Source organism: Bos taurus, chromosome 4, assembly GCF_002263795.3.
Source record: "Bos taurus isolate L1 Dominette 01449 registration number 42190680 breed Hereford chromosome 4, ARS-UCD2.0, whole genome shotgun sequence".
NCBI classification, from domain to species: Eukaryota; Metazoa; Chordata; class Mammalia; order Artiodactyla; family Bovidae; genus Bos; species Bos taurus.
This window is the reverse complement of record NC_037331.1, coordinates 46,620,877-46,633,381: the sequence shown is the minus strand read 5'-3', so window position 1 is coordinate 46,633,381 and position 12,505 is coordinate 46,620,877. Positions and strand designations below refer to the sequence as shown.

The window sequence follows — 12,505 nt, the reverse complement described above, 5'->3', positions numbered from 1 at the left end:
CCTGCAGGCGCTTCTGCAGCCATGCTGCTCGCTCTGGAGGCCACGGTTCCAGATCAGCAGCTCACAGGACGTGCTCAGACCCTGGTCGAGGTCCACACCGCCCCTGGGGAGCTGTTGTGGGTTTGGGGGGAAGACTGTGTGTGACACAGTGTAATAAGTGACTCAGGGATGTCTGCCAGGTGCCAGCAACATGGCTGGACTGTACATGTGCTGGTTTCCTCCCCATCCCCATGCCCCCGTGACTCTTTCCGGGGTCCCCATGTCAGGAAGAGTTCCCCTACCCTCTCAAGTTCCCAGGACGGAAAACCTGAGTCATCCTATAGTATTTCCTTTTTCCTCCACCCAGTCCTGTCCGCACCACCTCCTAAATGTTCCTGAACCCACCTCCACCTTCTGTTACCCTTGCCTCAGCCTTAGATCAAGCTGATTTCTTTCCTCAGTTGTTGTCTTACCTAATCTCCCAGCCTAACCCCATCTTTCTCTTTGAAAAGATGCCATGAAATATCTCTGAGTCATGAATCAGACGGCAGTTTGGTTTTTCAGCTGTAATTCCCTGCATTCAGCCTGGTGTGGCTTCAACCAGCTCCCAGCTTTAAGTCCAGGCTCTCTCCTTGTATGTTTTACTCTTTGTGATGCGGGGCCAGCTTGGTGGGCTTCCTCTAGCTCTCCGAGCCTCTGTGCATGCTGCACCACCTTCCTCCCCGCTTTTCCACAGCCTCTCTCTTACTTAGTCCCCAAAGCTTAGCTCAGGTGTTCACTTCTGGTCTTTCATTAGGAAGGGGTCTTCTAGGACACCCTCACCACCAGTGGCCCCATGGTCTTCTCTGTGTGGCCATGTCTCCAAGTAAGCCCCGGGCCCAGTCTGCCTCCCTCACTGGTGTACAAGCTGTGAGGGCAGTTTTGGTGAAATAAAATGAGAATGAAATAGCACCACATCACATAAGTCAGTGTTCTCTTTTGCCATACCTTGCTTAGAACACATAAAAAATAAATGCTTTCTTACTTGAATTAAGAGATAATTTTTATAAATTGTACAACTAGTTGCAGTCCACTTCTATTCCTGTTTCTTGGTTTCTTCCGTTTTCTTTTTTTTTTGTCTTTCAAACAAAATTATTTTTATTGACATTTTTCTCTACCTTCCCCGTCATGATCCTTTTTTCCTTTTCCTTTTCTTTCCATTCTTGATTTTTGACAATGAAGCAAGATCAAACATGGATTCTTAAAATTTAGTTCATCATTATTGCTCTGCTGTAGATGCTTGTATAGATGGGATTCTGGCTAATCAAGAGAACTAGGATGTTCTGCTCATTTATATTCTTTATGTTTACTGAGTTTGTATGTTACTTAAAGCGTCTCCCTAAATAATTAATATAGGGCTTCCCAGGTGGCTCATTGGTAAAGGATCCACCCTGCAATGCGGGAGACATGGGTTTGATCCCAGAGTTGGAAAGGTCCCCTGGAGAAGCAAATGGCAAGCCACTCAGTATTCTTACCTGGGAAATCCCATGGACAGAGGAGCTTGGCGGGCCACAGTCTTTGGGGTCACAAAAGAGTCAGACATGACTTAGCGACTAAATAACAATATAATGAAAATAAGAAAAAGCCTTATCCCTGTTTCACCTAGAGCATCAAATAAAATCAAATTCGACAGGCACTTGCAGTCTTAGATATTAATAAATGTGTGCTCTGAACTGCAAAATATATATGGCTTCCTAGACTTTTGCTCAGTAATTTGTGTACTAGCTTTAAATGATCTGTATTTTTTTAATTGTGGCAAAATACACACAACATCATTCTGACCATTTTTAAGTATATAGTTCAGTAGTGTTAAGTTCATACACATTGTGTAGCCAATATGTAGAGCTTTTTTATCTTGCAAAACTGAAACTCTGTACTTAAACAACTTTTTGTTCTCTTTGCTTTTTTTTTTAAGTCCATTTTTTACTTTTTGGCTGTGCTGAGTCTTCACTGTGTCGTGCGGGCTTCTCTAGTTGTGTACCCAGGCTCTAAAGTGCTCGGGCTCAGTAGTTGAGGCTCAGGCTTAGTTGTCCCGAGACATGTGGGATTTAGTTCCTGACCAGTGATCGGACCCACATCCTCTGCATTGGAAGGCTCCGGACCAGTAGGAAAATCTCATTCTCCTTGCTTCAAGAAGAAAAAAAAAATGAGTATGTGTTCATGTCAGTAAATATATGCATACACTTTTATCTTAATCAGTTTTTCGAAAAGATAGCAAGATCCATGAAGCAAAAGTTAGATGATACAACTGTGGTATTCAGTGAAAACAAGTCTTCCTGCCGTCCCCAGTCACCTATACACATACCCTCTCCTAGAAGTAACTGCCTTTTCCAGTTTCTTTGAACATTGGTTTTACATATTGTTCAGCTTATGTACCCTAATGTCATTGTTCTTATTTTTTTTTTTTTTTTATGTAAAAGCACTGAGATGAGCATCCTTACAGCTAAAACTTGAAACACTTTAATTAATTTCTTAGGATAATCCCTTAAAGAAGTATTTCTGGGTCAAAAGGCATACATATTTTAAAGGCTTTTGATATCATATTCCCTGCAGAAGTGCTGTACCATTTTTTCTATGCCACTAAAAGCATATTTGGAAGAATTATTTTAATAATTGATACTTAGGACCTTAGGAACAAAGTTAACTGTGCCTCTGTTTGCTGAAACCCAATTCTGTATAGAAGTGATTTTTACCACCTACTCTCTTCCTTCTAAAAGGTTCTCTTACATGTTTTCTTGGATACTTGAAAATGGAGATGACAGAAATGACTAGTGTGTCATTGAAACGGGGGTCCGTTGCCATCGAAGATAATGACAGTGTGGCCCCAGCTGAGGAGGCCAAGAGACAGAAGGTCTCAGGATGCTGTCCAACCACAGGTCAAGATGGGATAGAGAACAGCTCTCTACCCAGCAGCGAAAAGGTGCCTGGGCCTCCCGAAACTGCTGAACAGGGTGAAAAGAACTCTGAGGTTCCCTCAGAGGAAGAGGAGGAGGAAGATGGCCTCTCAGAGGAGGAGGAGGAGGAGGAGGAAGCGGAGAGCTTTGCAGACATGATGAAGCATGGGCTCACAGAGCTGGATGTGGGCATCACCAAGTTCGTAAGTTCTCACCAGGGATTCTCAGGAATCTTAAAAGAAAGGTTCGTTTTGTTTTTGTATCAAGTTATTTTTGTTTTATTAATTCTTTTCTTTAAAAAGAAATCAGTCTATTTTTCCATTTTTAGTGTTCTGTCCCCAAGGATTTTTCACACCAGTGGTCGGTCAGGAATAGGAAAGCTGCCCAAATAAGTAAATGAAACCATTTGAATATAAAATGAGTAAAAAATAGCAATTTCCCTGTGGCCTGCTTTGTTAGTATGTGAATGGGTATTTCCTTAAAATATATTACTTTCAATGGTAATTAAATGGTTTCGAGTTTTCCCTTGAATTGGTCTTAAAATCTTAAACTCTTTTACCTGAATGGGCCACATCGACAGGAGAGAGAAGGTAGTCTTTGTAGCCAGGTGGATCTGGGTGTGAATGTAGTTCAGCCACTTCATAGTTACTTAACTTCTTTGAGCCTCAGAATCCTTGTCCGAAAAATGGGTCATAATGCTACTTGGGAATAGTTAATAGGACTTTAAATAATGTATGTAAAGTATTTAGCATAAAGGTAAGCTTCAGGGTGGCTCAAGGTAGATACACTAGCTTCCAATTTAGTTAAATTTGCTGTGTTTCATGATTCACTTTAGAATGAACTATGTAATCATAGGGCAACATTAATAAGCTTTGACCTAGGCATTTTTCTGGAAGAGTATTCTAGAAGCTCAGAAGGTCTTTTCTGTACCTGGTACCAGGCCAAGGTGTGGATTAGACTTCATCACGAAACCAGAAAAAATAACTACATGACTTTGCACTGAGACTTTTTATTTTTAATACCTGTTTGCACAACAATAAGGCTTACTGTTGACAAACTTTCTCCTAAAATTAATAGGCAGAAAAATAATAATGCTCTGATTTTCTTTTCCTCAGATACTCTGACTTTGTCGTTCACGAAATAGGAAGAGATGGACGAATCAGCCATTTGAGTGACTTGTCTGTCCCAGTAGATGAAGAGGTAGGAACAGCTCTCTAGCAAAAGTCACCTTCTGTATAAAAATAATACTTCCTGGAGATCACAGAAATACAGAGCTTTGACAGCCTCAAATTCTGTGTGTGACTCACTGAGAGTTCTCGTGGTTATTTTAAAGGATCCTTCAGAAGATGTATTTACAGTTTTAACAGCTGAAGAAAAGCAGCGTTTAGAAGAGCTCCAGCTTTTTAAAAATAAGGAAACCAGTGTTGCCATTGAGGTAAGTAGTGCAAAAACACGTGAAAAGTTTTTTTTAAGGTTTTCATTGCGTCTTTTTGGGTGGATGTTTAATAAGTGTCTTCTGGAAGAATTACAGTAGTTAACAAAAGGATGGACTTGCCCTATTTGATCTAAAAGAGCATTGTGTTAAAAAATGTTTTTTATCAGTGGCAGGTAACAAGTATTCAGATAAACTATGGCCAAAAGAAAAAAAAAAGTTATGTTTTTGCTTAAAATATTTTTTTTACATGACCACAAATTGACAAAAAAAAAAAATCTGCTGTTTGGAATTGTAGAGTGACCATTGTATCACATAGTGTCTGCTGCAAAGGACTATCACAGCCTGACAGAGTGTGGTCCTGACAGGGAGGCCATGGCCCAGCTCCAAAGGCCTCCTGGTCTCAAATGAGGCACTGGAAGGGAAGGGAATTGGGGGAAGGAGGTAAGGGAGTGTTGCTTTGCTTATCTTGAAATTACTGTTCATAACAAAAAGAGCTCAGCTACTAAATAGAACAGTAAATGCCTTTTATACAGTTGTTTGTTACGGAAGTTTTCCTCTTCTCAGTTAGTGCTGTCACTGGTGGCTCAGTGGTAAAGAATCTGCTTCCAATGCAGGAGATGTGGGTTCAGTCCTTGGCTTGGGAAGATCCCCTGAAGAAGGAAATGGAAATGGTAACCACTCCAGTATTTTTGCCTGGAGAATTCCATGGACAGAGGAGCCTGGTGGGCTACAGTGCACAAGCTCACAAGGGTTGGACATTACTTAACAACTAAACTACCACCTCCATGATCCTCTCCAGTGAAATTGTGATGCGAGACATGTTTTTAATTTCAAATCTTCAAAAAATGTAAAACAAACAGGCAAATAATTTTGGCAGTATATTTTATTTGCCCTACTATTTTCAAAATATTTCAGTATATAATCAGTATTTTCAAAATTACTAATGACATGTTTTATTTTCTTTTTTTCCTACCAAGTCTTCAGAATCCTGTGTTACTTTATACCAGTAGCACATCTCATTTCAGACTTGCCATGTTTCAAGTGCACAGTTGCCTTGTATGGCTAGTGGTTACCATGAGGGACACAGCAGCTCTAGGTGATCTCTGTAGCAAAGAAAATACTTTGAGTTGTAAGTTTGTGTTAAATTCATCTTGCACTATATTTTGATGACTTGCTGGATTTCGGGTTGTCAGAAATTGCCACTTCCATTGCTCCCAGGTAGAAAGAGTTTACTGTAACTTCTCTGAATTTTGGGGGATTCCCTCATGGCTCGGACAGTAAAGAGTCTGCCTGCAGTGTGGAAGACCTGAGTTTGATCCCTGGGTTGGGAAAATCCCTGGAGAAGAAAATGGCAACCCACTCCAGTATCCTTGCCTGGAAAATCCCATGAACGGAGGAGCCTGGCAGGCAAAGTCCATAGTCTCGCAGAGAGTCGGACACGACTGAGCGATGTCACTTTTGCTTTTTGCACTTTCAGAATTTATTATTTGCCTCCAACCCTCTTCTCCCCACCAAAATTTCTCAGAAGTATGTACTATTAAAATTTTCAGTTCAGTTCAGTTCAGTCGCTCAGTTGTGTCCGACTCTTTGTGACCCCATGAACTGCAGCACGCCAGGCCTCCCTGTCCATCACCATCTCCCGGAGTTCACTCAGACTCACGTCCATCGAGTCGGTGATGCCATCCAGCCATCTCATCCCCTGTCGGCCCCTTTTCCTCCTGCCCCCAATCCCTCCCAGCATCAGGGTCTTTTCCAATGAGTCAACTCTTCGCATGAGGTGGCCAAAGTACTGGAGTTTCAGCTTTAGTATCATTCCTTCCAAAGAACACCCAGGGCTGATCTCCTTTAGAATGGACTGGTTGGATCTCCCTGCAGTCCAAGGGACTCTCAAGAGTCTTCTCCAACACCACAGTTCAAAAGTATGAATTCTTCGGCGCTCAGCTTTCCTCACAGTCCAAGTCTCACATCCGTACATGACTACTGGAAAAACCATAGCCTTTAATGACTGAATTTACTCATAGACAAAATAGTCAACAATGCCAAGAAGAAAATTCCCAAGAATTGGTTTTGAGAGCACTCTAGGAGGATGGTCCAGGCAATGCAGTGATATATTATCTCTATAATATGCTTTTTCCTACAGAGATGGCAAGATTTACTATCACGTTAAAAATTATAGTTATGCCATCTGTTGAAAGATTTTACCTTAAAGAGCATGAACCTTGGGTAGGTGTCCTCATCTATAAAATAGAAGGATAAACTTTCTGAATTTTTGAGGTCTGAATATGTATTCACTTATACATACAAACTATGGTTCTGTCTCATTGCTTTCAGTGAATTCTAGGTCTAGACTCAGGTTTTTTTTGGCTGTACCACTCAACTTGCAAGATCTTAGTTCCCCCATTAGGCACTGAACCTACAGAGTCCTAACCACTGGAGCACCAGGGATTTCCCCTAGACTCACTTTTCAAAATGAAAAATGTTTTATCTATATTATAATGTATTTTTCTTTTACATACATATTCATTTATATTTTTTATTTTGCTAGAATATTCTTAGGTTTAGCTAGTAGTAGTTATATTACATCTTATTAGCTTGCAAGTTACAGTCCATCAGTGGGTCATGAAATTAGTGTACTGTATCTTAACCAACATTATTTTTTTTTAATTGCAGTGTTGTGTTATTTTCTGGTGTACAGCAAAGTGATTCAGTTTATATATATATATTTTTTTTTTTCTTTTTTCATTAGGTTTGTTTGTTTCTGTGTGTGTTTAGCCTCACTGTGGCCTGTGGGATCTTAGTTTCCCCATCCAGGGATTGAACCCGTGCCTACTGCAGTGGGAGCACGGAGTCCTCAGCACTGGATGCCAGGGAATTCCCTCCATTAGGGTTTATTATGAGATACTGAATATGTTAGTTCCCTGTACTACACAGTAGGACCTTGTTTCTTCTGTTTTTGTATATAGTAGTTTCAAACTCCTCTCCCACCCTCTTTCTCCTTTGGTTACCTTTGGTTTGTTCTCTGTCAGTATGTTTCTGTTTTGTAAGTAAGTTCATTTGTATCATATTTTAGACTCCACATATAAGGTATATCATATTTTATTTGTCTTTCTCTTTCTGACTGACTTCGTTTAGTGTACGTATCTCTAGGTCCATCCATGTTGCTGCAGATGGCGTTATTTCATTGTTTATGGCTGAGTAGTGTTCCATTGTATAAATACCTCATCTTCATCCATTCATCTGTCAATAGATACTTAGATTGTTTTCATGTCTTGGCTGTTATAAATAGTGCGGCCATGAACATGTATCTTTTCAAATTATACTTTTGTCCAAATATATGTCCAGGAGTGGGATGGCTGGTTCATATGGTAATTCTATTTTTAGTTTCTAGAGGAACCTTCAGATTATTTTCCATAGTGCCTGCACCATTTACATTCCCACCAACCGTTTAAAAGTGTTTCCTTTTCCCCATCCCCTTTGCAGCATTTATTTGTATACTTTTTAATGATGACTGTTCTGACTGGTGTGAGGTGGTACCTCATTGTAGTTTTGATTTGCATTTCTCTAATAATTAGCAGTGTTGAGCATCTTTTCACATGTCTGTTGGCCACCTATATTATCTTCTTTGGAGAAATAGCCATTTGGATCTTCTGCCCAATTTTTGATTGGGTTTTTTGTTTGTTTTTATATTGAGCTATATGAGCTGTTTCTATTTTGGAAGTGAATCTGTTGTCAGTCACATCATTTGCAAATGTTTTCTGCCAGTTGGTAGATTGTCATTTTTGTCTATGGTTTTCTTTGCTGTTCAAAAGCTTGTAAGTTTGATTAGGTTCCGTTTGTTTAGTTTTGCTTTTGTTTGTATTCTGTACCCACTTTGGTAAGAGTTTGTATCATGAATGGATGTTAAATTTTATCAAATACTTCTTATGCATCTATTGAGATGATCATATGGTTTTGTCTTTTGTTGATGTGATGTGTCACATTAATTTTTTTTTTTTTTTTTTTGGCATGTGGGATCTTAGTTTCCCTACAAGAGATCAAACCTGTGCCCCCTGCAGTGGAAGCACAGAGTTTTAACCACTGGACTTCCAGGGAAAGTCCCTCACATTGATTGATTTGCATGTGTTGAGCCATCCTTGTGACCCTGGGGTGAATCCAACTGGATTATAGTGTGTAATCTTTTTTATGTGTTGTTAGATTTGGTTTGCTAATATTTTGTTAAATTTTTTTACATCAAAGATAATATTTTTCTTTATAGTGAGTGTCTTTGTCTGGTTTTGGTATGGGATGATGGCTTCTTAAAATGACTTTGGGACTGTTCCCTCCTCTTAAGAGTTTGAGAAGGATCAGTATAAGTTTCTCTTTGTATGCTTGATGGAATTCCCCAGTGAAACCATCTGGTCTTGGACCTTTGTTTGCAGGGAGTATTTTTTATTACAGATTCTGTTTCATTTCTAGTGCTCCATCTGTTCAAATTATGTTTCTTCCTGATTCAGTTTTGGTGGGCTGTATGTTCTTGAAACTCGTCCATTTCTTCTAGATTGGCGAAGAAACTTTATTGGCGTGTAGTTGTTCACAGTATTCTCTTATGGTTTTCTGTATTTCTGTGTTATTGGCTGTTATTTCTCCTCTTTCATTTCTTTCTTTGTTTATTTGGAATGCCTGGCCAGAGATTTGTCGATTTTTGTTTACCTCTTCAAAGAAACTGCTCTTGCTAACCAACATTTTCCTAACATAATGAAATGAAATAGGAAATAACAGTGCATTGCACATTATAAGGGTTAAGTACTGTTCTGTACATTTTTAAAAGATTTTTAATAAGGTGCATATGCATATTAATATATTGGAGAAGGAAATGGCAACACACTCCAGTATTCTTGCCTGGAGAATCCCATGGACAGAGGAGCCTAGCAGGCTACAGTCCATGGGGTCGCAAGAGTTAGACACGACTTAGCAACTAACCCATCACATATTAATATATATTGCTGGATACTGAATCCAGGTATGAAATGTATTTCTCAGTGTAAGATACATTCAGAAATTGAAAAACAGTTGTATAACTAGTTAGTTTACATTTTCTTGATGTAGATTTTTCTCTTTTAGTAACAAATATACTGGACTGTCATTATAAAGTTTCTCAGTATAGGGCAGGGTTCATTAGACTCAGGAGTAGATTAGATTGCATTATTCAGGGAATTGAGTTTCTGATATCCCCAAACACACAGCTCACCTGCTTTTCCATCTGTGAGCCCTGAGGTGTTCATTGTTTAGCTGAGTCCCTGAAAGGGAGCATCTGTGATGGGTGGCTATGGAATTGGATGGCCTGGAATTCACATCTGGCTCTGCTCCCCTCCAAATATATAATCTTAACTTCTCTCAGCCTCACTTTCCTCGTCTCTAAATAAATGTGCTGGTGGCTTGATAGGGAACTGATGGGGATTGAATAGGACAGTGATTGTAAAATGATTGGTAACAGTACCTGGCAGCTGGACAAACTCAGTAAATGGGTTCTTATGATTTACAATTTGTAAAGGTCTAAAAGATTTCTGATATGAAAGGCACCTAAATATCCTTCAACAGATGAATGGGTAACTAAGATGTGGTACATATATATGCTGGGATCCTACTTAGCCATAAAAAAGAATGAAATAATATGCAACATGGAGGGAACTACTAAGGAAAGTAAGACAGAGAAAGATAAATACTATGTGATACCACTTATATGTAGAGTCTAAAATATGATACAAGTGAACTATTTGTGAAACAGAAACAGACTCACAGATAGAACAAATTTAAGGTTACCAAAGGAGAAAGGGGTGAGGGACTAATAAATTAGGAATTTGGGATTAACTGATACAAACTAGTATGTGTATAGTAAACAGTAAGGACCTACCATATACCACGGGAGCTATCTATATTTAATATCTTGTAATTATGTATGTATAGTTGAATCACTTTCCTCTACACCTGAAACATTGTAAATCAACTATACTTCAATAAAAAAATAATTAAAGAAAAAAAAGTTCTGAAATTGTACCCTTCTACTTTGGTTACTTTATATCATTATTAAGATAAGTAGTGTTTTTACTAATTCTTTAGTATTATTTCCTTTATTTAATGTTTGTTAAATTAGTATCATTATCTGTGTTTTTAATAGGTCATTGAGGACACCAAAGAGAAAAGAACCATCATCCATCAGGCAATTAAATCTCTGTTTCCAGGATTAGAGACAAAAACAGAAGACAGAGAAGGGAAGAAATATATAGTAGCCTATCATGCAGCTGGAAAAAAGGCTCTGGCAAGTAAGTGGGCTTGTGACCTGGCGTTTCTTCTGCCTCCTCATTCTCCCTGCCTGTTCACACTCAAGGGTCGTTTTGCAGTTGTTCCGAGATGGATATTGACCGTATCATTCCTTCAAAGAAGGTGAACAGTCTTTCAGATGCTAAAACAGTCCTGCATCTGAAATCACGGTTACACAGTCACGTGTCTGGTAAACGGGGCAGTAGGTCTTACATGTGAGTACGGATTTGCAGTAATGACAGTGGTGCCAGAGAGAGTCTTACATAATTTAATACGTTCCCTAAAGAGCAGAGCAGGCCGAGCCATAAGCCAAGAAGAAGACAGAAGAATATCGCTCATTCTGTCCTCTTAATGGAGGTAAGAAAGCTTTCAGGTGAACAGAAACTGCTCGTCACCTCTCCCAGTGGCATATTCTGCAAAGTCCCTATATTGACAGTGCCGCTGCTTTCCAATTGTGAGTACCTTGTTGACTACACATAAAAAACACGGAATATATTAAAAAAAAAAATGGAATATATAGAAAACCACCCCTTCACCCAAGCCCATGTTTCACTGAGTAGCATTTATTTGAAGTGGGTGTGTTGTCAGTGAACCCTGTTTATTTATGTTCTATGTTCTACAGCCACGAAAATAACTATTTGCATATAACCTTAAGAAATATTGGATGATAATTTTTCTTCTTTTATCTGTCAGATCAGTAGATAAAATTTTTATGAAAATTACAAAAGGGAAAATTCCTCACCTCCTCCGCAACCGTTGATGACGCCTGTTAGTGAAGAGTTACTTCTAGGTATATTTGTTGGAGTAAAACTCCACAATTGTTATATAACAGAAGATTGTCCAAACCATCAGTGCTTTGTCAGTATTCTCTTGGGATAACCCTGTGAGTGGATGAAGCCTTAATTGTCTATAACTGTGGTTCTAGTGAAAGGAGAGGATGTGAGAAAAATGGGAGCAGAAATAAGATTTAGCTGTGCCTGAGAAAACCATGTCATCAAGTCAGTAGATCTGGATAGTGATATAGAAGTGAGAATCCTTGAGCAGTGGGGAGGAGAAAGTGGAGGTTGGAGGTCGCTTCACAGCAGATAACCAGAAAGGGCAGGGAGAGGATGTGTTCTGGGACTGCTTGAGGGCATGAGTTGTTAATCACTTCTCAGTTCAGAGGCTCATGGCTTGAGTGCTCTATGTTTCTTTGATGTCTGAGTGACAGTATAACATATCACCTTGAAAGCTGTTCTGCAGCCAGGGTTGTCTAGGAGGATTAAGCCCAGTGAGGAGCGACGTGAGTGACTGTTTTTTCCATTCTCCCACTTATCTAGCAGTGGAGGAGAGGAGAATTCCTGCATAGATGATTTGCTGCATTCACTCTTAATTCTCTCAGGAACCCGGGTTGAGAAGGGCTGCTGTGGAGAAGTTCCTTGGAGAGAAGAGGCAGTCCTCATCGGTCAGCCACCTTTTTGCAAAGGCAGGAGGAAGAGGCAGGGTCTTGTTCTGACAACTGTGGTCCTGAGGAAGCAGATTGGAAAAGGCGAAGCCTGTGTTTCTCAGACTGGTTGCTTCTTGGAAATGGTTGCTCCTCCTTGGAGGCAGCCAGGTTTTGTGATCTTGGTATTTGCAGGCCACACTTGAGGCCAGCAGTTTGCCCCTCAAGTGAGTGGTGCCGGATCCCTGGTGTTCTGTGTTTATCCACCTTTTCTGTGCTTAGGCCACACCACGCCTTCCTTTTTTTCCCCTTCAAATAAAAAATTTCCTTAAGGTTTACCAAGTGAGGTACTGAGCTGTGTGACATGAACTACCCCTTTCCCTTCTCACATCTTCAATAAAATATTAATTTCTCACTATGAAAAAGAAGCATGAAGCA

The 12,505-nt window shown here is 39.7% G+C and overlaps 1 protein-coding gene across 4 annotated transcripts in view; it reads left to right on the top strand.

The window, feature by feature from the left end:
• The window catches only part of PUS7 (pseudouridine synthase 7), a 53,603-nt gene that overhangs the window by 6,828 nt on the left and 34,270 nt on the right, over window positions 1-12,505 (top strand). For all 4 annotated transcript variants that reach the window (XM_005205372.5, XM_005205370.5, NM_001076939.1 and 1 more), the window contains 4 exon segments: window positions 2,736-3,156; window positions 4,028-4,112; window positions 4,246-4,347; window positions 10,502-10,646. In XM_005205372.5, the coding sequence (XP_005205429.2) occupies window positions 2,736-3,156; window positions 4,028-4,112; window positions 4,246-4,347; window positions 10,502-10,646 (753 nt within the window).